The sequence below is a fragment of the Emydura macquarii genome, unplaced genomic scaffold (genome assembly GCF_026122565.2).
Source record: "Emydura macquarii macquarii isolate MOO-44397 ecotype Brisbane River unplaced genomic scaffold, CSIRO-AGI_Emac_v2 contig_480, whole genome shotgun sequence".
NCBI lineage: Eukaryota > Metazoa > Chordata > Testudines > Chelidae > Emydura > Emydura macquarii.
This window is the reverse complement of record NW_027130617.1, coordinates 9,535,274-9,555,431: the sequence shown is the minus strand read 5'-3', so window position 1 is coordinate 9,555,431 and position 20,158 is coordinate 9,535,274. Positions and strand designations below refer to the sequence as shown.

Below are 20,158 nucleotides of genomic sequence, written 5' to 3'. Positions count from 1 at the left end.
ACTTCATAAAATAAATATTGAAGCCAAATTATTTTAAAGTCCTAAATGCCAAAAACAATATTATGCAATCTGTACTAACTAATAAATGCATGAGTATACTGCTGTGAGATCCAACTGATTCTACAGAATTGAAAATATCAACTTGAAAACAATGTTTCTGACTGAGAAGCTCAGTGTGGTATGACTGTAGCTATGATACATTTTGTCATGCAAGCTCCAAGCACTAGAGATCACCAATATAACAGTAAGTCTGGTTATATTAATATGAATGGAAAAGCCCCCTGACATTTTGGGGACATTTTGTAAAATGTATCAGGTTGTAATGGGAATATTTCATTAGTTCTTAGAAATGCATGAGTTTCATAAAAAAATAAAAGTTCAGTACTTTAAAATACCTGCAACTCTTACCCAACCAACAAACATGATTGCAAGTATTCAAATGAAACCTCTCCTTGGTGTAACTTTCATATATAAGATCACAAAGGTCACATTTTTCAAATTTGTGGGCCTGAAGTTGGGTACCCCTAGTTGCCTCAAGTTGAGCACCCAAAATCAAGGCACCCAAAGTCACTAATCAATTTTGACAGTCTTGGCCCTGAGGTAATAGACTCTCAGTTCCTTTAAACTTTCGACAGTATGATTTCTTACAACAGGGAGAAGTTACAACATCGATCTTAATTTGAAAGATGAGTTCTGTGGTAAAAATACACATGAACACATTTCTTCTAATTTTGACTTACTTAGGATTTGAACCAAAATGTCCAGCATTTGCAGTGAAGTAGATTAATTTATCTGTCTTCTGAAGTTTTTTTTATAAGTGGAAAACTATAAAAAGAATTTTAAGGTTGATTTTTCTTGTGCCTTTGTATCTAAACAATAAGGTAATTCAATACAGTTTGTAGTGTTTATTAAAGATAATTTATTTTCCTGGATGTGAAAGCAAATTTATCTTGAATTATTTCATTTTTAAGGATGCTACCAGTGTTTGAGGCCCATCAAACATGTATGCAGTTTTGGTGAGCATTTGCACTAAATACATAGTCTACAAATTGACTGTTCATGTACAGACAGCAATCTGAGTTCGACACAAGTTTGTGTACGTGAAGTTTAGTTTAGAGACTAAAATATAGGAATCTGTTGTGATAATTGGGCTTATAAATTTACCCTAATCGTGAGCTCAACTATAAAAAAAAAAAAAAAAAAAAAAAAGTATTTGAAAGTCCATAAGATGTCATAATAACCTATAATAACAAATGTTGATGGGAAAATTGGACTGAAATAGTCCAAAACAAAAAGACCTACTGATATAAATCAAGGACTGCGTTAAGCTCATGCCTGGTAAACAAGAAAATGTGCATCTGGAAACTAATGAACCAAAATTGGAGTATCAGATATTAGGCCTAATTGGCGGACAAAATAATGAGGGGATGGGCTATTCCATCTCTCTCCCCCTTTTTAGGTCTTTAAAGAAAAAGGAGGAAATATACAGAGGAATGGACAGAGGCTACTAGAGTGAGTTTCATCATCATGGCTGCCACTCCGATCGTCTCCTGCAACCCTGGGCCTTCATCATCCTGATCCTGAAAGATGTCCTGACCCGACAAAGCCACAGAGAGGGATCTAGATGACATTGTCAAGTCCCCTGGCTCCAGATGAATCCCAAACACCATGTGGGATGAAATGGGATCAGACTTTAACACCAGCAGCAACAGCTCCAGATCATCTCAATTAATTTCTTCTCTTTTACCCAAAAGGTCAGTTATTACTATCTTTGATACCATTTGAGAAATTGTCAAACAAGAGTGTTTTTTCCTACTAAAAGCTCTCTCCAGCTAAAGGAAAGGGGAACAAGGGATATTGTTAAAATGAAAGCCTTACTTAATACTTTACATTTCAAATTCTTTAACTGTTTTTCCTTCTTTTCTGTATCTTTAATAGAAGGTTAAAAGGATTTTTAATGGTGTGTTTGCTGTGGTACTGAACAGGCTAAGGTATCTGTATACTAAACCCTGAATCTTGTTTAAAACTGTTTAATGCTGGACTGTGACAGTCATGTTTACACCTTTGAGTCTTTGAGCCCATATATTTCATTTAAATTAATATATTTTGTTGCCCCAGTACTGTTTGCAGGGAACATAGCATCTGGCACAACACTCACATAAAACTGCATACACACAGGGAGCTAGATTCATTTTTTGCTGTAAAGTCATTGATTTAAACAGTTACTCTACGAATTAATTTGGCCCATGATCTTTATCATAGCAGCTGCACAGACATATGTTTCATACAATATCGTCTGTTTATTATTTTGATAATTCCTTGCTTTACTAATTTACTGAAAAAAGAAAGTTGATGTAATTCACAAAGGCTGATTAAATCTTAACTTTGTCCTTTCATAAGATTAAATATATTTAAATAAGAGAACTAGGCACATTACCTAAAAGGTGACTTGCAAATGAAAATATAATTGGATTTTTGCCCTCTTTGTTTCATGCTAATATATAACAAAGGCTTAGAAAGTTTTTTTCCCCATGCCCCTCTTTGACTGTTGTTTTAAAATCTTACAAATTCAGGTTTTGTCTATTCTAAAACTCTCTGTGGATGACTAGAAAGCTACCAGGTTTGCTATAATAGAAATATGCCATGGAAGTGATAAGTCTTTAAAGGGGAATTGATTTTTTTATTATGATTGTTTAAAATGCTTTGTTTTCTGTTAACACCTATTTAACATAAACATTTGAGAGGAAACCCCTTTAAGCATTCAGTGCTTCCCTTTAATTAACAGCTACAGAAGCACCCAATCCTCTTCTCTGAGTCATTCTAGTCATCCAACAAAAATAGGAAAGACAAGACCTGACATTTCTAAGGTGAAAAGCAGAAAGAGACTTTAAAATAAGGACTTTTCAGGATTTATTTATACATAAGAAATGGGAGGAGGGGGAACCACACTCCTCCTTTCAGGTCTCTTTTAGCTTCTCTCAGTATCTTACCAAAGCTTTAGGATTGTTTCCTGTAGCTCTGGTTGGAGGAATAATAATAATAATAATTTCAGATACAACTCTATTGGCAATATTGATTTAGAGGTGTTTTTTTTTTCCAATGCCTGTAGTGAAATAGGACCTGTAGTGAAATAACACCTTGGCCAGGTGACTTACAGCATGATTTTTATGACTATCTGTAATGACACTATGAGATCCTTCCTTGTTCATATGAACAAATATTACATAAAGCCTGTGCTGATGTATTATTTTTACTTAGTGAGTCAGGAATAATTTCCTACTCCTATTTCAGTGCTCACCAGCAGTAAGATTTTGTAACTATCCCACTTAATTTCCTTTATTTGCATGTTGCCTTGTCTGTTCCACGTTTAGTTTGCTCTTTCTCTTCCCCGTTTAAGAAATAGAAGCCAAGGGACGTATCAAATGTTGTATCTATCCCTCCTCCCGCATTCTCTGGGCACAGGCTGGGCTGGGATCAGCACAGAAGAAAGAGGGAGGCGTTCTCTCTGCCGGGCTTTTACAGCAGGCCGTTTCCTGACTCGGAGTGGGCAGGGGCTGGAGTGTAGGTGCCAGAGCCAGCCTTCGAACAGCGAGTCTCCTCTTCCCCGCGATGGAAAATAACCGCGACCCCTGCCCTGCTCCCCCGCAATAAAAGACTCGCCTAAAGCGAGACCCCCAAGAGTTCCCCCTCTTAAAAGCCCCCCCCCCCCGCGAGGGGCCCCTACCTCCTCCACGGAGGAAGTCCCCCTTTCCACTACCACACCCCCTCCCCACAAGGGAGCCCTTGTTCCCTCCCAGGGACCCTTAGAAGGAGCCCCCGAGGGCTGGGCTAGGTCTCCTCTATGGGCCCTATTCCGAGATGGCGCTGCTCCGACTTTGTCCCCAGGCCTCCCCGGGGAGCGGCGGCCTCTCCCAGTCCCCGGCCCTCCCCCGCAGCCGGGCCCGCCCCTCTCCCAGCCTCCTCCGCGGCTCCCCCGCCCCTTGTCCCCAGCCCGGCGGAGCCGCAGCCCGACTCGCCGCAGCTGCCTCTCGCCCTGCTCCGGTCGCTGAAGGGACCCCGGCCCTGCGCAGCCCCCCACCCCGAGCCGACCCCCTTCTCTGCTGCCTGCGCTGCCCGCGGAGCCGCCATGAGCTGGGGCGCGGAGCTGTGGGTGAGTCGCGGCTGGCGCCTCATTGTGTCTGGGATTCACCCGCTCCTCGTCTGCCGAGGGACCTCCCGGGGGAGCGGGGCCGGGGGCTGGCGGGCTTTTGTTAGGCTGCCGAGAGCAGGGACAGGCCCACGGCCCCCTAGCAACCGGGCCCAGGCGCCTGGGGCTGGGCAGCGGGGAGCACTGGTGAGGGGCGGGTGGGTCGAGGGGACCGGGGGGGCACTGGGTGGGGAGGGCAGTGGGGAGCACGGGGGGGGGGCGGAGGATTGGGATGGGAAGGGGAGGGCAGTGGGGAGCACGGGGGGGGGCGGAGGATTGGGATGGGAAGGGGAGGTGGGGGAGCTCGGGGGGGGGCCGGGGATTGGAAGGGGAGGTGGGGGAGGGCAGTGGGGAGCACTGGGATGGGGGATTGGGATAGGAGATAATATGAAGGTTGGGGGCTGGAGATTGGGATGGGAATCAAGGGTGTGTGCTGGGCCATGGGGCGTGTAGGAATGGGCGATTGATGGGGCTCTAGAAAGGTGCTGCGTCTGAATTTCCAGTGCCCATCACTACAGCGGCTAGGCAATGATAATGAGGGGCAGCTGGGGGAGGCGGCTTGGGGATGGCTGTAAGCACCTTCAGAATAGTCTTTTGTGAACCTCGGCCGTAATAGCAACAAAGTTTTTTAGTGAATGAGGAAAGGGGTGAAAAAGGCCTTTCCAGTTCAGTCCCTTTTGGTGTGAGTCAGCTGTGCCTCCTATCCTGTGCCAGGGGCTTCAGACAAGCTGAGTTGCTAGGGCTGGGCTAGCAGCAGCAGATAGCATGGAGGCGGTGGGGTGGTGAAAAAGAGAGATTAGTGACAATAATTTAAGGAAAGGCTGATCCTGCATGTATTTAGTCACCTGAACAATCCCATTGAGCTCAGAGACGACTCACATCTGTAAAGCTACTCTCACATGTATTTGCAGGATCAGAACCTTAGTTACTTCACCAGGGGGTTGAAGAGAGAGGACTATAGCATTAGGTGCCTATTGATGGCATATCATTGTCAGAACAGTTCACTGTTCTTTGAAAAAAGGACAATACCATAAGCAAATAATTTTGAGGTGTCCTCTCACTTTGTACAATTATTCTATAATAATGGGCCAAATTGTTACCGCATAATACAGACTATAGAGCTGTTACTGTCCTGTAGTACTTTTTGTACAAAGTGTTCATGCCTACAAACCAGGTAATAGCCTCTCCTATGTGTCCACACTACATCTTTGTTCTAAATATTTCCACAGTTCCACCATTACTATAAGCAGTTTAATTCTGCTAATGGTAGTAATAGAAGGACTGCTAGTGGGGACAGGGCTCCAGATGGCCACTAGTGTTTTGAGTACCATGATGTCTAACCCAGTTGAGGGTGAATTAGCATGATATGGTACGTTTTCTTCACTAGTGTGCCCACCATTGTTACCACAAAAGGAATAGTGGTGTGTGCAATGGTGGAAAATTTTAGGAAAAAATTCTTACTGTCTAGAAAGGCTCACTTCTCCAATTTTAAATGCCTTCTGCCATATGTAAAGCTAGGTATTATGATGATTACTATATACTGATTTATTTGTTTAAGAACAGAGTGTGGAATGAAGAGACAATTTTTCTGTTAAGAATACTTCACTGGAAAAATAAATGTTAGAGTTTTATAGTAGTATTGCTTCATTTTGTCCTCCAATCTGATAGTTGTTTGTTACACTAAATGGAATACAAGAGATTTGTTGGGATGTTTGTGATAGTGTAACATGATGATTGTATTCTAGATAGATACCTGTTTGAGAGGTATCAGTACTTAGATTAAAAACTTTTTGGTGTAAGGATTATCTTTCTGTTCTGTAGTTGACAGCACGTAGCCCAATGCCGTCCCCCTGGTCCAAGACTAGGGCTCTTAAGTGCAGTGATAATACAAATAATTAATAATAATATTGGTTCATTGTGTATTAACAGTGCTGCTACCTTGCCTTCACAAACTAAAAGTATTAGGGGAAGATCTTGTAATTTTTTAACAATAGCTATTTATATACAGAATTTGTATTAAAAGCACAAAGAACAAACTGATATGGCAAGGAAACTTAAGTTTATCCATTACCTACTAAATGTTAAATTGCTCATGTGCATTAATTTTAACAACACTGTCAAGCATTTTAAGCTTAGAGTTTGACCCTGCCATTCTTATCCATCTGCAAAATTCATGTAATGGGTTTGTTTTAGCTGAGTACCTTGCATCTTTACAATAACAAAACATGAGATGGAGTAAGGGCTGTTAAGGATACAGAGTTTCACGTTATCGAATGGTGCAAGTTTTGTAGACTCTAAATATGTTTTTTAAAAATATGTAGAGATCTATTATTGAGAATTTTAAAAAGCAAATAAACCGTTTTCTTTCTGTGTGACTACCAAACAATGCTTTGTGTTCCTCCTGCTGACTGCACGATGTCTGTCATCTATTCATTAAGCTGTTCTGATATCAGTTGATGTGCAAATAAAGATGTTTTGACATAAGACAAAACACAAATTAAAGTGTTTTATGAAAAACAGCCACTTCAATGTAGGCTAAAAACATTTAAGGAAAAATCAATATTTGTTAAGCTTCAGAGAGGCTGCTGTGAACAATTTATGCTTTTATATATAAATAAAGCAGTGGATGAAAGTGATGAACTGATTGACCCACAAAGGTCTAGAACCCATACAGTTGTGTCTCAAAGAATACGCATGTTGACCATGTACACACTAGCTTTTTTTCTGAAAAATCTTCCCATGGTTGCTAACACAACTGCTGCCCCAGTAGTCATTGGTAGTGATGATGGGTGCGCTAATATAAACAGGGCGCTTGCTGTTCTTAGTGTTTCATCTACCCTGTCGTATAGAGCTGTTCTGAGCAGGTTTAGATGAAACGGTACTTAAAGTTCATGTGGCTGCCTGGAGTCTTGCTTTTGCTAGTACTTGCATCAGTGCTGGTAACAATGGGAAATGTTCAGAAATAAGGCTATTATACATACCGCTAAAGGGTGTACACAGTCTATTCACCATCTAGATCGCTACACCTCATCAAAACCTTTTACTAAATAAGTGTAACATTTTTAAATGTAAATCTTTGATAATTTTGTAATTATCTTAAAAAAACACACTTCAGCGTGTGACATTTTAAAATTCCCTTAACTCTTTCCCCCTTGCCGAATAGGATCTTTTTCTTTTGCTGCTTATTGTTTGAGGACCTGCCACCATCAAAAGGCTGAGTAATATGGATAGCTAGAAAGTGGTTTCTCATCTCAAGTCCTGATGCTGCTTCTGATTCCTTAAGAACGGTGGTGGGTGGTGGGTAGGTAGAAGTGATGAACTGGAGAGAAGCTTTACAGAATTAAACAAAACAAAAGCAAACCATCACACCTCATACCTTTTGTATTTATTTGATGAGAGACATAGTGCTAAATATACATTGTAGTTAAATTTAAAAAAAATAGTCTTCATCGTCTGTAGCTGTATCAGACATACACAGTGGAACTTTTTATTTTTATTTTTTGGTGGATTAATGTTTTCTACATTATTTTAATGTGGATATTTTTTGCCAACAAACCATTTTATAAGCACAGCACTCTTCACGGTGTGTGTGTCTTGGCCAGTATACACACGTCTTTGTTGATACTGGACGCTTAGTGATTAGTGTGAATACCAGTGAGACATGCTACACTTGATCTGTAGATTCAAAAGGTTTAATGTGTAAGGTTTTTTATAAATATATTTGTTAAATACAAAGCTTAAAATTAACTATAATATATTATACTTATTAAGTTTGGAGAGCTAAGCAGTTACTTAGAAGGCTGTATACAGAAACAGCTTTTTTTAGGGGCCTCACCAGGGAGTTAGTGACCTTTGGTCTGACTGGCAGCATTTTTTGCAGAATTAGGCGTTGATGGAATGCATTTTTTTGTTTAAGTGGTTTTTAAATATTTTTATATATAGTTTTTATTTAATTTTGATTTATTATTATATATGCTAATTATTTACATTGGGTTTTTATTTTTGATTGCATTTTATTTTAGTATGATAATTGGGGTTGTTAAAACAACATTTGGTGTTAGGAGGGAAGTGTGAAAATATACCCCTTGGCAGTGAGAAAGTGTACCCCTAGACATTTAAGTATAACTTGTTTTTTATTACTGTTATTTCTGTGCAGTTGCAAACATACATTTTGTGTATTTTATTTTGTTACATGCTGTGGTAGCAGAAACTGAGACATCTGCAAAGTTATTTGGTAGTCCTTTTTGTTTTTGCCAACCGGAAGATGTCATCCTACAGGGGTCAAAATAGCCAATCAAGTAGCTGAAGCTATGCTAGGCCTTCACAACAGTAGTCAAGCAACTTAAATTGCACTAGGCCTCCAACAGTCTTGGGTGGGCTGAAACACGCGGCTGGACTTTGTGCCTCAGCACAACCGAAGTGTGTATGTATTTAATAGAATGCTCCCTGTTGTGTGGTAGTGCTTACAAGTATGTATTCATTTTTCTTATTTGACAGCATTCCTTTAAAATAACGTAAACTAAAGATATGAAAAACATGTTTGTTAGTTTAAGATGGCATATCTGTAAAACTACTTTCTTCTACAGTTTTTTTTTCATGCTACATAAAAAATTCATCCATCTCCATTATTTCCATCTCACATATCTTGTTACAATGAAACGTTTCTAACCCATTTTTAAGAGAGTTATTCCCTGAATAGCCTTATTCTCACTAGTATATTTATTTCTACGGTCACCCCTGCAGCATATTCTTAATGCACGTGTCTTAACAAAGAAAGACCAATATTTTAAACTGTGGTGGTGAGGATGCGTTGTCTAACGGTTAGATAACAGTACCGGGAATAGGGAGGTCTTGGGTTCTGTTCCCATTTTATCCAACTGTCACTATTTATGTCCTCCTGTGAGTTACTCTGTCCTTTAGTTTCCCCATCTGTAAAATGTGACTAATATCTACTTCAAATAAGGTAATTAATATTTTGTAAAACCGTCTGAGATCCTCTCTCAAAAGATACCATGTAATGACAAAGTATTACTGCTATATTTTATTTTATTAAAGTAAATATATTTTGCAGGGATTTAAATTTTAAATTTGCATACTCTGTATGTGGTGTGCTCATGCTCAGTTCAGTAACTGTGAGACGGTTACACATTTGGGCTCCAGATTTGGAAAGACTTAAGCACATGCTTTACTTGGTACAGTGGGACTACGCATAGTGTGTGAAAATAAGGATGTGCTTAAGTTTTTGTAGGACTGGTGCCTTAATTGTTAAAACAGCATTGTTAGGTATAATTTTACTTTTATCCTCTTGCATAACTTGCATTGAGTTTCATGCCTGCTGTGTACTTTATCCAAGGAGAAAATAGGGAGATGATAGTCCATTATTAGCCGTTTTTGCTGAAATGTTTGGAAATGGTAAAACCTGATTTGTTAAATGAATCTCTATTCATCATAAGTCAAAACTACTGAAAATACTTAGACCTTATTTTATATTAAAACATTTCAGCATGCTTTTATGCATATAGAGTTCTCCTCCTCTGTGACATACAAAAGCATACAAGTTACCTGTTTTTATAATTTTTAAAAAAATTTTAATATCTTTTTAATTTTCTTCTTAGAGTTTTTCAGTTAAGCTAAATATGAAATACCTTTCTATGTACTCACTTCGTTCCAATCATGCAGTGAGCTCCAGAGACGTGGGAGTTTCCAATAAAGTCCTTGGGGCTGTGCATGGGCATACCGGTCTGCCCACATGTAGCACAGTACACGATCAGGGCTTTTGTTTTTGTTGCAAATTCATTATCACCAAAAAAAAAAAAAAAAAAAGTCTACCACTGGCCCTTTTTTCATAGGTCTGAAATATTAACAGAAGAAAAATATTAATTAGAACCTCACTAATCTATAATAAATCTAGGAATTTTCCCCTTCTTCTTTGTAAATATTTAAGAACATAAGCTGGAATAAGGTCCTTTATGTTACTAAGTCTTCATTATTTTTGCAGAATGTGCTATAGAATATTTACCAGTGTACTGCTGTGAGCTCCTTGGGACAGAATTCATGCCTCCTTTCATATTAGGAAAGTATTTTCATAATTTAAAAATAAATTACAGTTGACCAAATACACGAACCAACTATATTTTATGATGCACTGTCTTATCTTTGTTTTTTTACGGTTGACCAGAGGCCTGATTTTGAGTCTGATCCAAAGTCAGTTGAAATTAATAGACATCTTCTCATTGACTTCAGTGGGCTTTGAACAAGGTCCTTTGGGTAGTGCTGGTTAGCTGCAACTCCCATTAATCAGTGAGAATTGGAGGTGGTCCTTACCTCTTAGTATGTGGCCTTTACTTGCTAATTTTCAAAATTCAGTAATTAGCAATGGGTCTCACGGTTGTTCCTGTGAATTAATACAGTTCTACTTTATCTGACTTTTATGAACCTAAAATTTTCTTCATGCAAGCGGTCCTAGTAAAGAAAGTGTTTATTGATTAATATTTAGTGGGCTCGGAAATACAACCTTTTTGATAAATTCTTATTTGCCTGTTTGCATCTGTCATACTAGATCACACTAATTACAACTCTAGTCCAGTATGTTGTCTCTGACAGTGACCAGTACCAGTTGCTTGAAAGGAGGTGCAAGAAACCTCAGTCAACAGGTATAGAGTAATCTGCACATTAGAGGTTTCTTCCTAACATTGTTGATAGAGCCCTGCAAATCTGCGGATATCTGCTTTATATCCACGGATACGGATATTCATAGATCATTTGTTTGTGGATTTTGGATCAGATGCGGATCTCAAAGGCAGGGAAGCAGCTGTCTGCAGCTCGTAGCTTTTGAGGCTGTTTCCCTGCCTTTGAGATTGGGGGGGGGGGCTGGCCACTGATCAGCTGTTCTGCAGTGCTTCCCTATGGGCTTCCGATCAGCTGTTCCGCAGGTCTCCACTATGGGCTGCTGAGCAGCCATTGGGCGGCTGGCCCCCAAACAGCTTGTCAGTGGCTGAGGCTGCAGCCGGGCTGGCCTCCAAACAGCTGATTGGAGGCCCCAGAGCTGCGGGTGCATGCAGGTGTGGATAACCTAGATTGTGGATGGCGATTGGAAGTAAATTGATTGGGGCGGATGCAGATCAGATGCATGTCTGATTGTGTATCCACGCAGGGCTCTCTACTCATTGATTAATGGTTGGCTAATACTCTGAATAATGAGGGCTTGTGTTTGTTAGTTTACATACTTTGTAGTGTAACTGGATAGTCTCATGTCTAATTCTTTTAAGAATCCAACTGAGCTCTTAGTCTCAGTCATATCATGCAGCATGAATTCCACATACTTTCTGTTTTATTGTCTGTGTGTGTGTGTATAGATAGTCCCTCATAATTGTCAGTATTGCCAATCTTGATTATTTTAAAACAATAATTTAGAAATCTTTGAGAGGTGTTCTGTAGAATAAAACAAATCCTCTGGCCTGAGGAAATGTTTCTTTAGTTTTAGATCTTGATGTGCTGTGAATTGATTTGCTAATATGTTCACATGTACAATGTGAAGAGCACTGTTTTATCTAATGTACAGATTCCCTATAGATATTTTTCAGTATATTGAAATCTTGAAAAATTTTCTCCATTTCTTCCAGGCATCCATTTGAATCCTCTCTCTGTCCAATGAGTGCTAAATAGTAGCCCCTTAGTGATGCTCCTTAATTGGACATACAGGTTGCTGTTGAGCTGTGCAGTGGAATGTGATGAGCATGGTCTAAATTAAAGCATAGTCTGGAAGAATTGTGAGTCTGGAGATCTGAGTTCCATTTCTGCATCTGCCATAGACTTCCTGTGTGAACTTGGGTAATATGTTTAACCTGTCAGTGCTTCAACTGAGGTGTTGTGAGGCTTAATGAGTGTTTGTGAAGCTCCTTTTGAGATTTTCAGATGAAAGGTGCTGTTAAGGATAAAGTGTTGATTGTTATACGTATATCCTCTCTTGGCCCAGTGATGAAAACATCAGAAGAAAATTTCATGCTGAGGATCCCACAGGTCCAATTATTACTCTAATTGCATTTAGTTTTAGTTAGAAATAATATTTGTCTGTATCTTTCCAGCAATTGTCTCGTTCACAAGTATCTGACCCTTTCTGCTACTGTTTCCTGGAAGAGTGAGTCATTGGCCCCAAGATTTTTCATCAGTTTATGGTTCTGAGTTGGCAAAAATACTGCCAGAGATTTCAACTAAGGGATTTTCTGCTATCAGTTAACTAAATGTGTACATATATCTTTGTGTATCCCTTTCAGAATCCTGTTAAATTTTTTCCTTCCAGATTTGAAACACTGTTAGTCACACGTCTGTTAGAATTACATCTGTTCCTGATTTTATTTATGAAGCCTTGTGATTTCATTTCTATATGGATTTGGAAATCTGGTTGATCTTCCAGGAAGTCCACACAAACATACATAGAATGTTACAAATCCTAGAGTGCCATGGAATGCTTAACACTGGAAAAAATGCCCCTACCTTTCTTGCTAGTGTCCTTATTCACAATTCTGAGAGCTGGCTATATCAAGAGAGTCTAAATGATACTACTTGCAGTTTGATTTTCTGAGTGAGAATAGCAGGACATTGTCTGAGATTACAAGGCCTTCTATCTCAGTGATTCAGAAATTTCTTCAAAGAGCAATCCTGTCAAAATGATGTCTGGGACATGATTCTTTGGAAGTGCAAATTACACCATCACAACTGTGGGAGGGAAAAAATGTGGCTATGGGCAAGTGCATTACCAAGCTTTTAGTTGCTGTGGCTGGAGATTGTTTCCCCCATCCCGGCGAATAACTGTGCTATGGACTGCTGACAGTCTTCTAACAAATGTTTAAAAAACAAAAAATTATATTGATTGTGGTGTCTTCACTAATGCTAAAAGATACAGATACACTTAATTAAGGCAGCAATTTAGAAAACAAAGCCTGCCCTAAAGAGTCATTTGTGTGTTTAATCCTGATATTAGGTTAGTGCAAAGACTCTTGTGTAGTAGTTAGATGCTTTCTCCCTGACATTAGCAGAACAGTTTTTTCGCCTATTCTGTGAAACCATTCATTGATTATTGCAGTAATTCTATATTGGGTATACAAGGAAAGTTCATATACTAACATTTCTAACTTTTTCAAAATACTTTGTTCATAATGCACACACAGATTGTTTATGATGATGTACCATTTTTGTTGGTAGGAAAAATCGTGAGAGGGCCAGATATGTTCAGCTTTTTCCTTGTGTTAAGAAACAATTTGTTCAGTGAAGGCTGAAATTCCAATCAGCTTGCCTCAGTTGCCTCTAGTGAGATTACATATCCCAGTCCCAGTGCTGTTTTGGCAGAAAGTTTGTGGATTCATCTTCTGATACATGTCAGTGCTTCCAGCTGTATGGGGAGAGGAAAGGGGAGAAAATAACATCTTACAATAATGGAAACAGAAGGTTTTCATTAAAATGCTGACCCTCAACACTGTCTCTCATTGCAGTAAATTCCCATAAATGTAAACTGTTGGCTGCTGTTTGTACTTATAGTTTTATTCCAAGATGAGAGTAACAACAAGATTATAATTCCTTTTAGGTGACGCACCAGATAACAAATACATTAATAGTTTATGTTCAGGTGTTCGCTACCTAAGACATATACAGGCAAACAAGTAATAGAATGTTGATACAATTAAATTTAAGCTTTTGGACAACTTTCTTTTTCTTCTCTTCTGTTACCCCTGTTGTCACAGCGCTTTGCTTCTGCCCTATGATTTACATAAAAGGGCATGTGAGTGTATCCAAACTGGTCATAGCTGTTCCTTGTCGTTGTTTTCTGTGTATTTGCACACGGAGAGCCCATCTTCTTTCTCTAGACAGTTATTTGTTCAGTTTTGGTTTACAATCCAAAATTGAAGCCTTTTTCTTTACTTCCTCCAGGGGAGAAATATTGTTTTATTAGGGTATCAGGCTGGGAGTCAGGAATCTTCAGTCTTGTTTCTTGCTTTGTCATGGACTTCTTATATGGCCTTAGGCAAGTAAAATAACTTGTTTAACTCCATTATTCTATCTGTAAAATGAGAGCAATACTTCCTCTCCCTCAGATAATTGTTTGAGGCTTAATTCATTCATGTTTATAAAGTGCTTTGAGATCCTCTAATGGAGGGTGCCATGTAAATACAAAGTGTTGTTGTTTTTTAGTTATTACTACGGATCAGAGCTGTTTGTTTCATATGGAATTGAACATTTTTTAAAATAGTGGGAACTAAATTTAAGGGCAACAAATTGTATTTATTTATTTTTTCTAAATCTCAGTGATGATAGGAATTATTGCCTAATTGAAATAAAATGAAAGCTATTTTTAAGGATGTCTTTCATTACTGTAAAAGGCTATTTTCTCCCAACTTTTGCTTATTTGGATCTTTTTTAGCATTTGTACAAATCAAGCAGTATGCTGTAAATATGTTAACTAACTAGTTACTCTATATACTACTGTTTTAAAGGATATGTATTTACAATATTTATCAAACATTAGTGTATAACAAATATTATTAATTAAAGTGAAAAGTTGTTTTATCATTTGGTATGTATTGTTTGTTCATTTAACACTTGTACTTATCAAGTATTTGTTTAAGAAGGAGGCATTGCGCAAATTCACTTGACACAGGCTGGTACTCAACAAAGATGTTGATTTTTTTTTGTGCTTCCATATTTACTATAAATTATTAATGCTTTTCAAGCATTGTATGGCAAATAACTATATGCTTGTTGTGATGGAGTTTGGAGTGTTAGCTTTATGTATTGAGGAACCTTGAAGTGTGGCAACATGGATTCACCATAGAAAACAAATGGCAGTTCGTGAGGCAATTTTAAGAGCCCTATAAAATTCTTCTTCTTTTTTTTTTTTATAGTTTTTCATTTTATTTTTCAGAAATTTTGTTATTTCATTTTATCCATATGGGAGGGCTCAGGTGCTACCCCTGGGGATGGGAGACCTGGGGTGGGAGGTTGCAGAACAAGCCCACGTTACACTCACTCTACAGTGGCATCTCCTATCCCTTGGGCTGGGATTCAAATTTGGCCTGGCTGTCCCTCTGTCATGATGATGGAGGAATGGCCAGGCTAAACCTGAGTGACACTGCAGCCCCATGTGCCAGGTCGCAATTCCTGAAAGTGGGAGCCCTGCCTCTGTGGGACAGGGGCCTTCACTGCAGGATGAGTTTTTTGTTTTATTTGCTGTTTTTTCAATTTATTTCGTTTAATATTGTATTTGCAAAAATACAGGGCTATAGCCATTTTATATACATGGTATTTGACAAAGTGCAGTTGAGTGTGGTTTAGAGCTGAACTGATGAAAGGGAATTGTATGAAAATATCTTGAACTGCTCTGGAAGTCCTTAGGAAAGGAGCAGTTGAATTTTAGGTGGTACAGCTCTTTCCTGGTGACTAGAGTGTCCAAATCTATCGCATGGACAAAAAAGCATCACTTCCCAACTCTGGCTTGTTGAGCAATTGCTGGTAGCTTATGGGGAGTTGATTTTTCAGGTGTGCCTCCTTTCTTTTTGTAGCTGCTACATTGTTTTGAAAGAAGCCTAATAACTCTTCCATGTAAGCAGTTGTAGCAGGCACAGGAATGTTATGTAATTGTGAATAGGAGAGGTCTATGTATTTGTGTATGGATGGGAGTTGATCCCTGAGACAATCTCTGTGTTATGATGTGGTCTTCACTATGAAATGGTTTGAATGCCTGTGCAGTAGATGTAACACTCTAGGAGCTGAGAAACTCTATTCATGATAATATTAGATTATAGCGTATTTTTATATAAGAATCAGTAAGTGTTTATTTACTAACATTGTTTTCATGTATGTAAAAGATATTTCTTCTGTAATATGTAGATATAATTTTTCCTCCTGTTTTCATCCGTTTGCTACTGTTTTTTTAAAATTAGTTCATAGATTTCTTTCCGTTCGTAATCAGATAAAATTATCTTTAATATTCGTAATGTGACTATTTATTGGACAGCTACAACGAATCAATAATTGGGGAGGGTTTGAGTTTGACATTGATCCAAGTTCAGTAACCTGCTGCTGTTACATCTAATAGAGTAATTTTTTAATACAAAACAGTATAAAGTGCCTGTCACGCTTCTAGCATGATATAAACTAGGTGTTTGGAAAGTGCAAACATATTTGGCCATCTAGAAGAGCACAAATAAAAATTGTTCTGTGCCTTCGGGGGGTGTAAATGGGTTTTTAGTTTTATAATTTCCTCCTGGTCATTTCTGTTAGGCTGATATCATAGTGTAGCAAAAACTCAGCCTCTTGGAGAAAGGACCATTCTTTCTTTGCTTTGTAGTGAACCCTTTGGCTGCTTCAGAAACACTACTGAGAGGCTCCGAAAGGATTGTTAACTTGATGCAGGACCCTGAAGGAGAGGACAAGTGGAATAAAGCAGGGCTTTTTAGAGCTATCACATCACACTTGGAAAAAATATATTTTTAACAATCTCCCCTCTACAGTATTGTATTTTAGCAATTTGGGTCCTGAAACACCTATTAATTTTCTTTATTCTAGGACTCAGTGAAAGCAATATTTTGACAATGCCTCCATATCCATTAATATTCTTTTATTTTTAGAACTTTGGGTCAAAATGTTAAGAACAAATCATTTTCAATTTAAAAAAAGAAAAGAAAAAAGGGGGCGGGAACTGTACACCAACCAGTAAAATGGTAATAACTTGAAGAAATAGATATTTTTAAAAGATATGCTCGTCAATTCTTGTAGTGAAAAGTAACAATTATATCCTGCATATTTTTGATTGCAGATTTTTGTTACATAAGGATTATGTACAGAGGTACAGATGCTGCTTAAACACCAAAATGCTGACCCAACAGATTTAAGATCGGAAAGAAAAAGTTATTTTGCTGCCATATTATGACTCTTTGTGGTTTCAGCATTAAAAAAAAAAAAAAGGCTAATTAGTGACAGGAGACAGTACTAATAAAAATACCCAGAAGACAGATAGGGCTTGATCCTGTGAGGTTTAGAGTTTTTAAATCCTACTGAAGTTGAGGACTTGCATGAATACATCTAATGTTTGTAATAAATTTCTAGATTGTAACGAGACATCTGTGGAAAAGTAGCTAGTACAGTACTATAGAAAAGAGACTACTTCAGTAAAGAAAAGCAACCCCATGAATTGGGGAAGCCTGCCTGAAAAAGAAACCGCAAAACAAAGAAAGGGAAAGATATTAGAAAACTTTGGAACTTTAACAACTTACCCATAATATGTGATGATAAGAGTATCATCTCTGGGACAGTACTTACTCTAAGAATTCTTGTGCAACACATAGGTATACAGCATTAACATGCAGATATCACTCTCAAAATTTTATTCTCAGAATGAATTCAGATTAGCACCAACACAGTCTGAAAACTGGCTGAAGGACCATAAACAAAGAGTTTCTGTGATAAAACAGTGAAGTGCTGAGTTGTGAGGATAGTGTTTAGTGGGGTACTTCAGGGGTCTTGCTTAGGTCTGGTCTTTATTATGGCTTTGATCCTGCAAATGCTTATGATTGTTCTTTACTAACATGAGTAGCTCCCATTGAAGTCAACAGGACTACTTACGTGCTTAATGTTAAGTACTTGCATAGGATCTTTTTATATCACATCCTTTAGAAGAGTGAATAAACAGCATGTTAATGAAATGTGTAGCTGCTGTGTAGGTATAATAATAGCGATGTCCACTTGCAGATGATCTTGCTACTTTAATATTATAAAAACACATTTTCATGGGTTATATTTCTGTGATAAAATGCATATCTGTATCCTAAACTTTAAATAGGCATATTGGCTGCCACTTCCTGTAGATCATAGTTATGGTACTGCATCACATAATCTACTGGTAATTTGTAATTTTAAGTAGTTGTTCTATGTTAAAATGTCCAAGAGAAGTTTTTGAGCTTGGATTGTTGGATACTGGGCTGCTCCAGAACATTAATACACGTCACTGCTTGTGCTTATGAATGTTGAAAAATAGCTAAATTCAAATGATTTATATATGAATATTATGTTTTATCATCAAAACTCCACTCAACAAGTTTTTCTGTTTTTCTTTATTGATGAGGCTGTTTGCAAAAACAGGTGCTCCTTGTGCCTCATTAATTCATTAAACTCTATGGGCTTGTCTACACAGAGAAATTAGGTCTACTTAATTTAGGTTGACCTACAGCAACCGCAGTAATTCAGTTGGCTGGTGGTGTCCACGCTAACCTCCTTCTGCTGGTGGAGCACATCCTCACCAGGAGATCTTGCACTGATTGAAGTGGGGCACCGCAGGACTCACAGCTGGAATCTCCCATCCATTGTGGGGTGACAGCCTCAGCTGTGAGCCTGGTGGGCTCAGTTTCATAGCACAGAGCCTACCAGCTGTAAAACTGAGTCATGCCAGTTTCATGCTGCTGTAGTCTCAGCTCAGAGCAGTAGCGTGCAGTGTCTTCATGTACCCTGTGTCATCCTAACTACACCGACATAAGCACTACGCCTCTCATGGAGGAATTATGTTGAGAGGCGTAGTACTTTGATGGAAGTAGAATTCTAGTGTAGACACCGTCACAATTAGGTTGATGTAAGCTGCCTTACTTTAGCCTTGGATGTTAATATTTCAGGAGACTTAAACTCTTATAAGTGTGATCTAGAAGATATTACAAACCTAACTAAACATAGGAAAAATAGCTGGTTTAAGAGCCTTTGCAATGGGTCAAAGTAAAGCTAGAAAGAAAAACAGATTGGAATTCCTGGATGAGTAGCATATCTATGGAAGATGGCATAGTGTTGGATAGAGGCAAAAAGAGGAGGTTTTGAAGAGAGACCGTTATTGACTAATTTGCTGCTAGGAAATCTGTGTGTGTGTTTTAATAGCTCAGAAATAACTTGAGTTACTATACAGTAGGTAAGTTTATGAAATGTAAAGGGAAAAATAAGTTTCTCAGTTCTTCAATTAAAATAGAAATAATTAAAGCCAGAAGATGTCTTAACTTGCCTCCTGTTGGGATTTCCCTTACTGAAGTGTCCTAATCTTTTGTTTGTGCCATGATACTTGAATACTTATTTCCACAGAAATAAGTTGTGATGCTTTAAATAAAGGCTTTAGGCCTTCAGGTGGTGACTAATAAGCAGGAATAAATGAGGTTTTTTGTTTTTAATGCGGCTGGGAGAGAGCCCTCTTGTATTTTATTTTCCACTTCACATTTTCATCCTCCCTGAAGACCTGCATTCATCTAATGCAACATTTGAGGCAGGATTTGACTCCCTCATAATATTAAATAGCATTTATTTTGCATTGATTGACTCGCATCTAACATCTGTGGCACCTCCGTGCTCACACACTATAACCCTTTTGTGCTCACCTGTCTTTTTTCCTTCCACTGGTAGAGTTACTTGGATCTGGGTAATTCAGTCAGTATCAGTATCTCTGAGAAGAAGAATGGTCTGGTGGTTGGGGTGATAGCCTAGAACTTGGGAGACCCAGGTTCAATTTCCTGCTCCACCACAGAGTTCTTATGTGACCGTGGGCAAGTCACTTAGCTTCTCCGTGCCTCAGTTCTCTCACTGTAGAATTGGGAAAATAGTACTTCCTTACTTCACAGGAGTGTTATGAAGATAAACAGGTGCTCAGATACTACAGTGATAGGGGCCATATCTAGTGATTCAGATTAACAGATCTTCCTCTGTAGCATGGGGCACGGCTCACTTGCTTTTGGATTTTCTGTATCTTAAAGTCTTTAAACCATGATTTGAGGACTTTAATAACTCAGTCACAGGTTAGAGGTTTATTACAGGAGGGGGGTGGGTGAGATTCTGTGGCCTGCATTGTGCAGGAGGTCAGACTAGATGATCACATTGATCCCTTCTGACTTTAGAGTCTATGAGCAATGATCAAATCCAGATTATAATTGTATTAAAGCAAAATATCATTTTATTTAA

The 20,158-nt window shown here is 38.5% G+C and overlaps 1 protein-coding gene across 3 annotated transcripts in view; it reads left to right on the top strand.

Moving 5' to 3' along the window:
* The first annotated feature begins 3,981 nt into the window (after window positions 1–3,981).
* Window positions 3,982–20,158, top strand: part of FNBP1L (formin binding protein 1 like) — an 82,782-nt gene continuing 66,605 nt past the window's right edge. For 2 of the 3 annotated variants that reach the window (XM_067538451.1, XM_067538450.1), the window contains exon 1: window positions 3,982–4,150. In XM_067538451.1, coding sequence (XP_067394552.1) covers window positions 4,127–4,150 — 24 coding nt within the window. In that variant the 5' untranslated portion in view covers window positions 3,982–4,126. The remainder of the gene's footprint in view (window positions 4,151–20,158) is intronic. The other variant, XM_067538452.1, reaches the window with a different exon arrangement.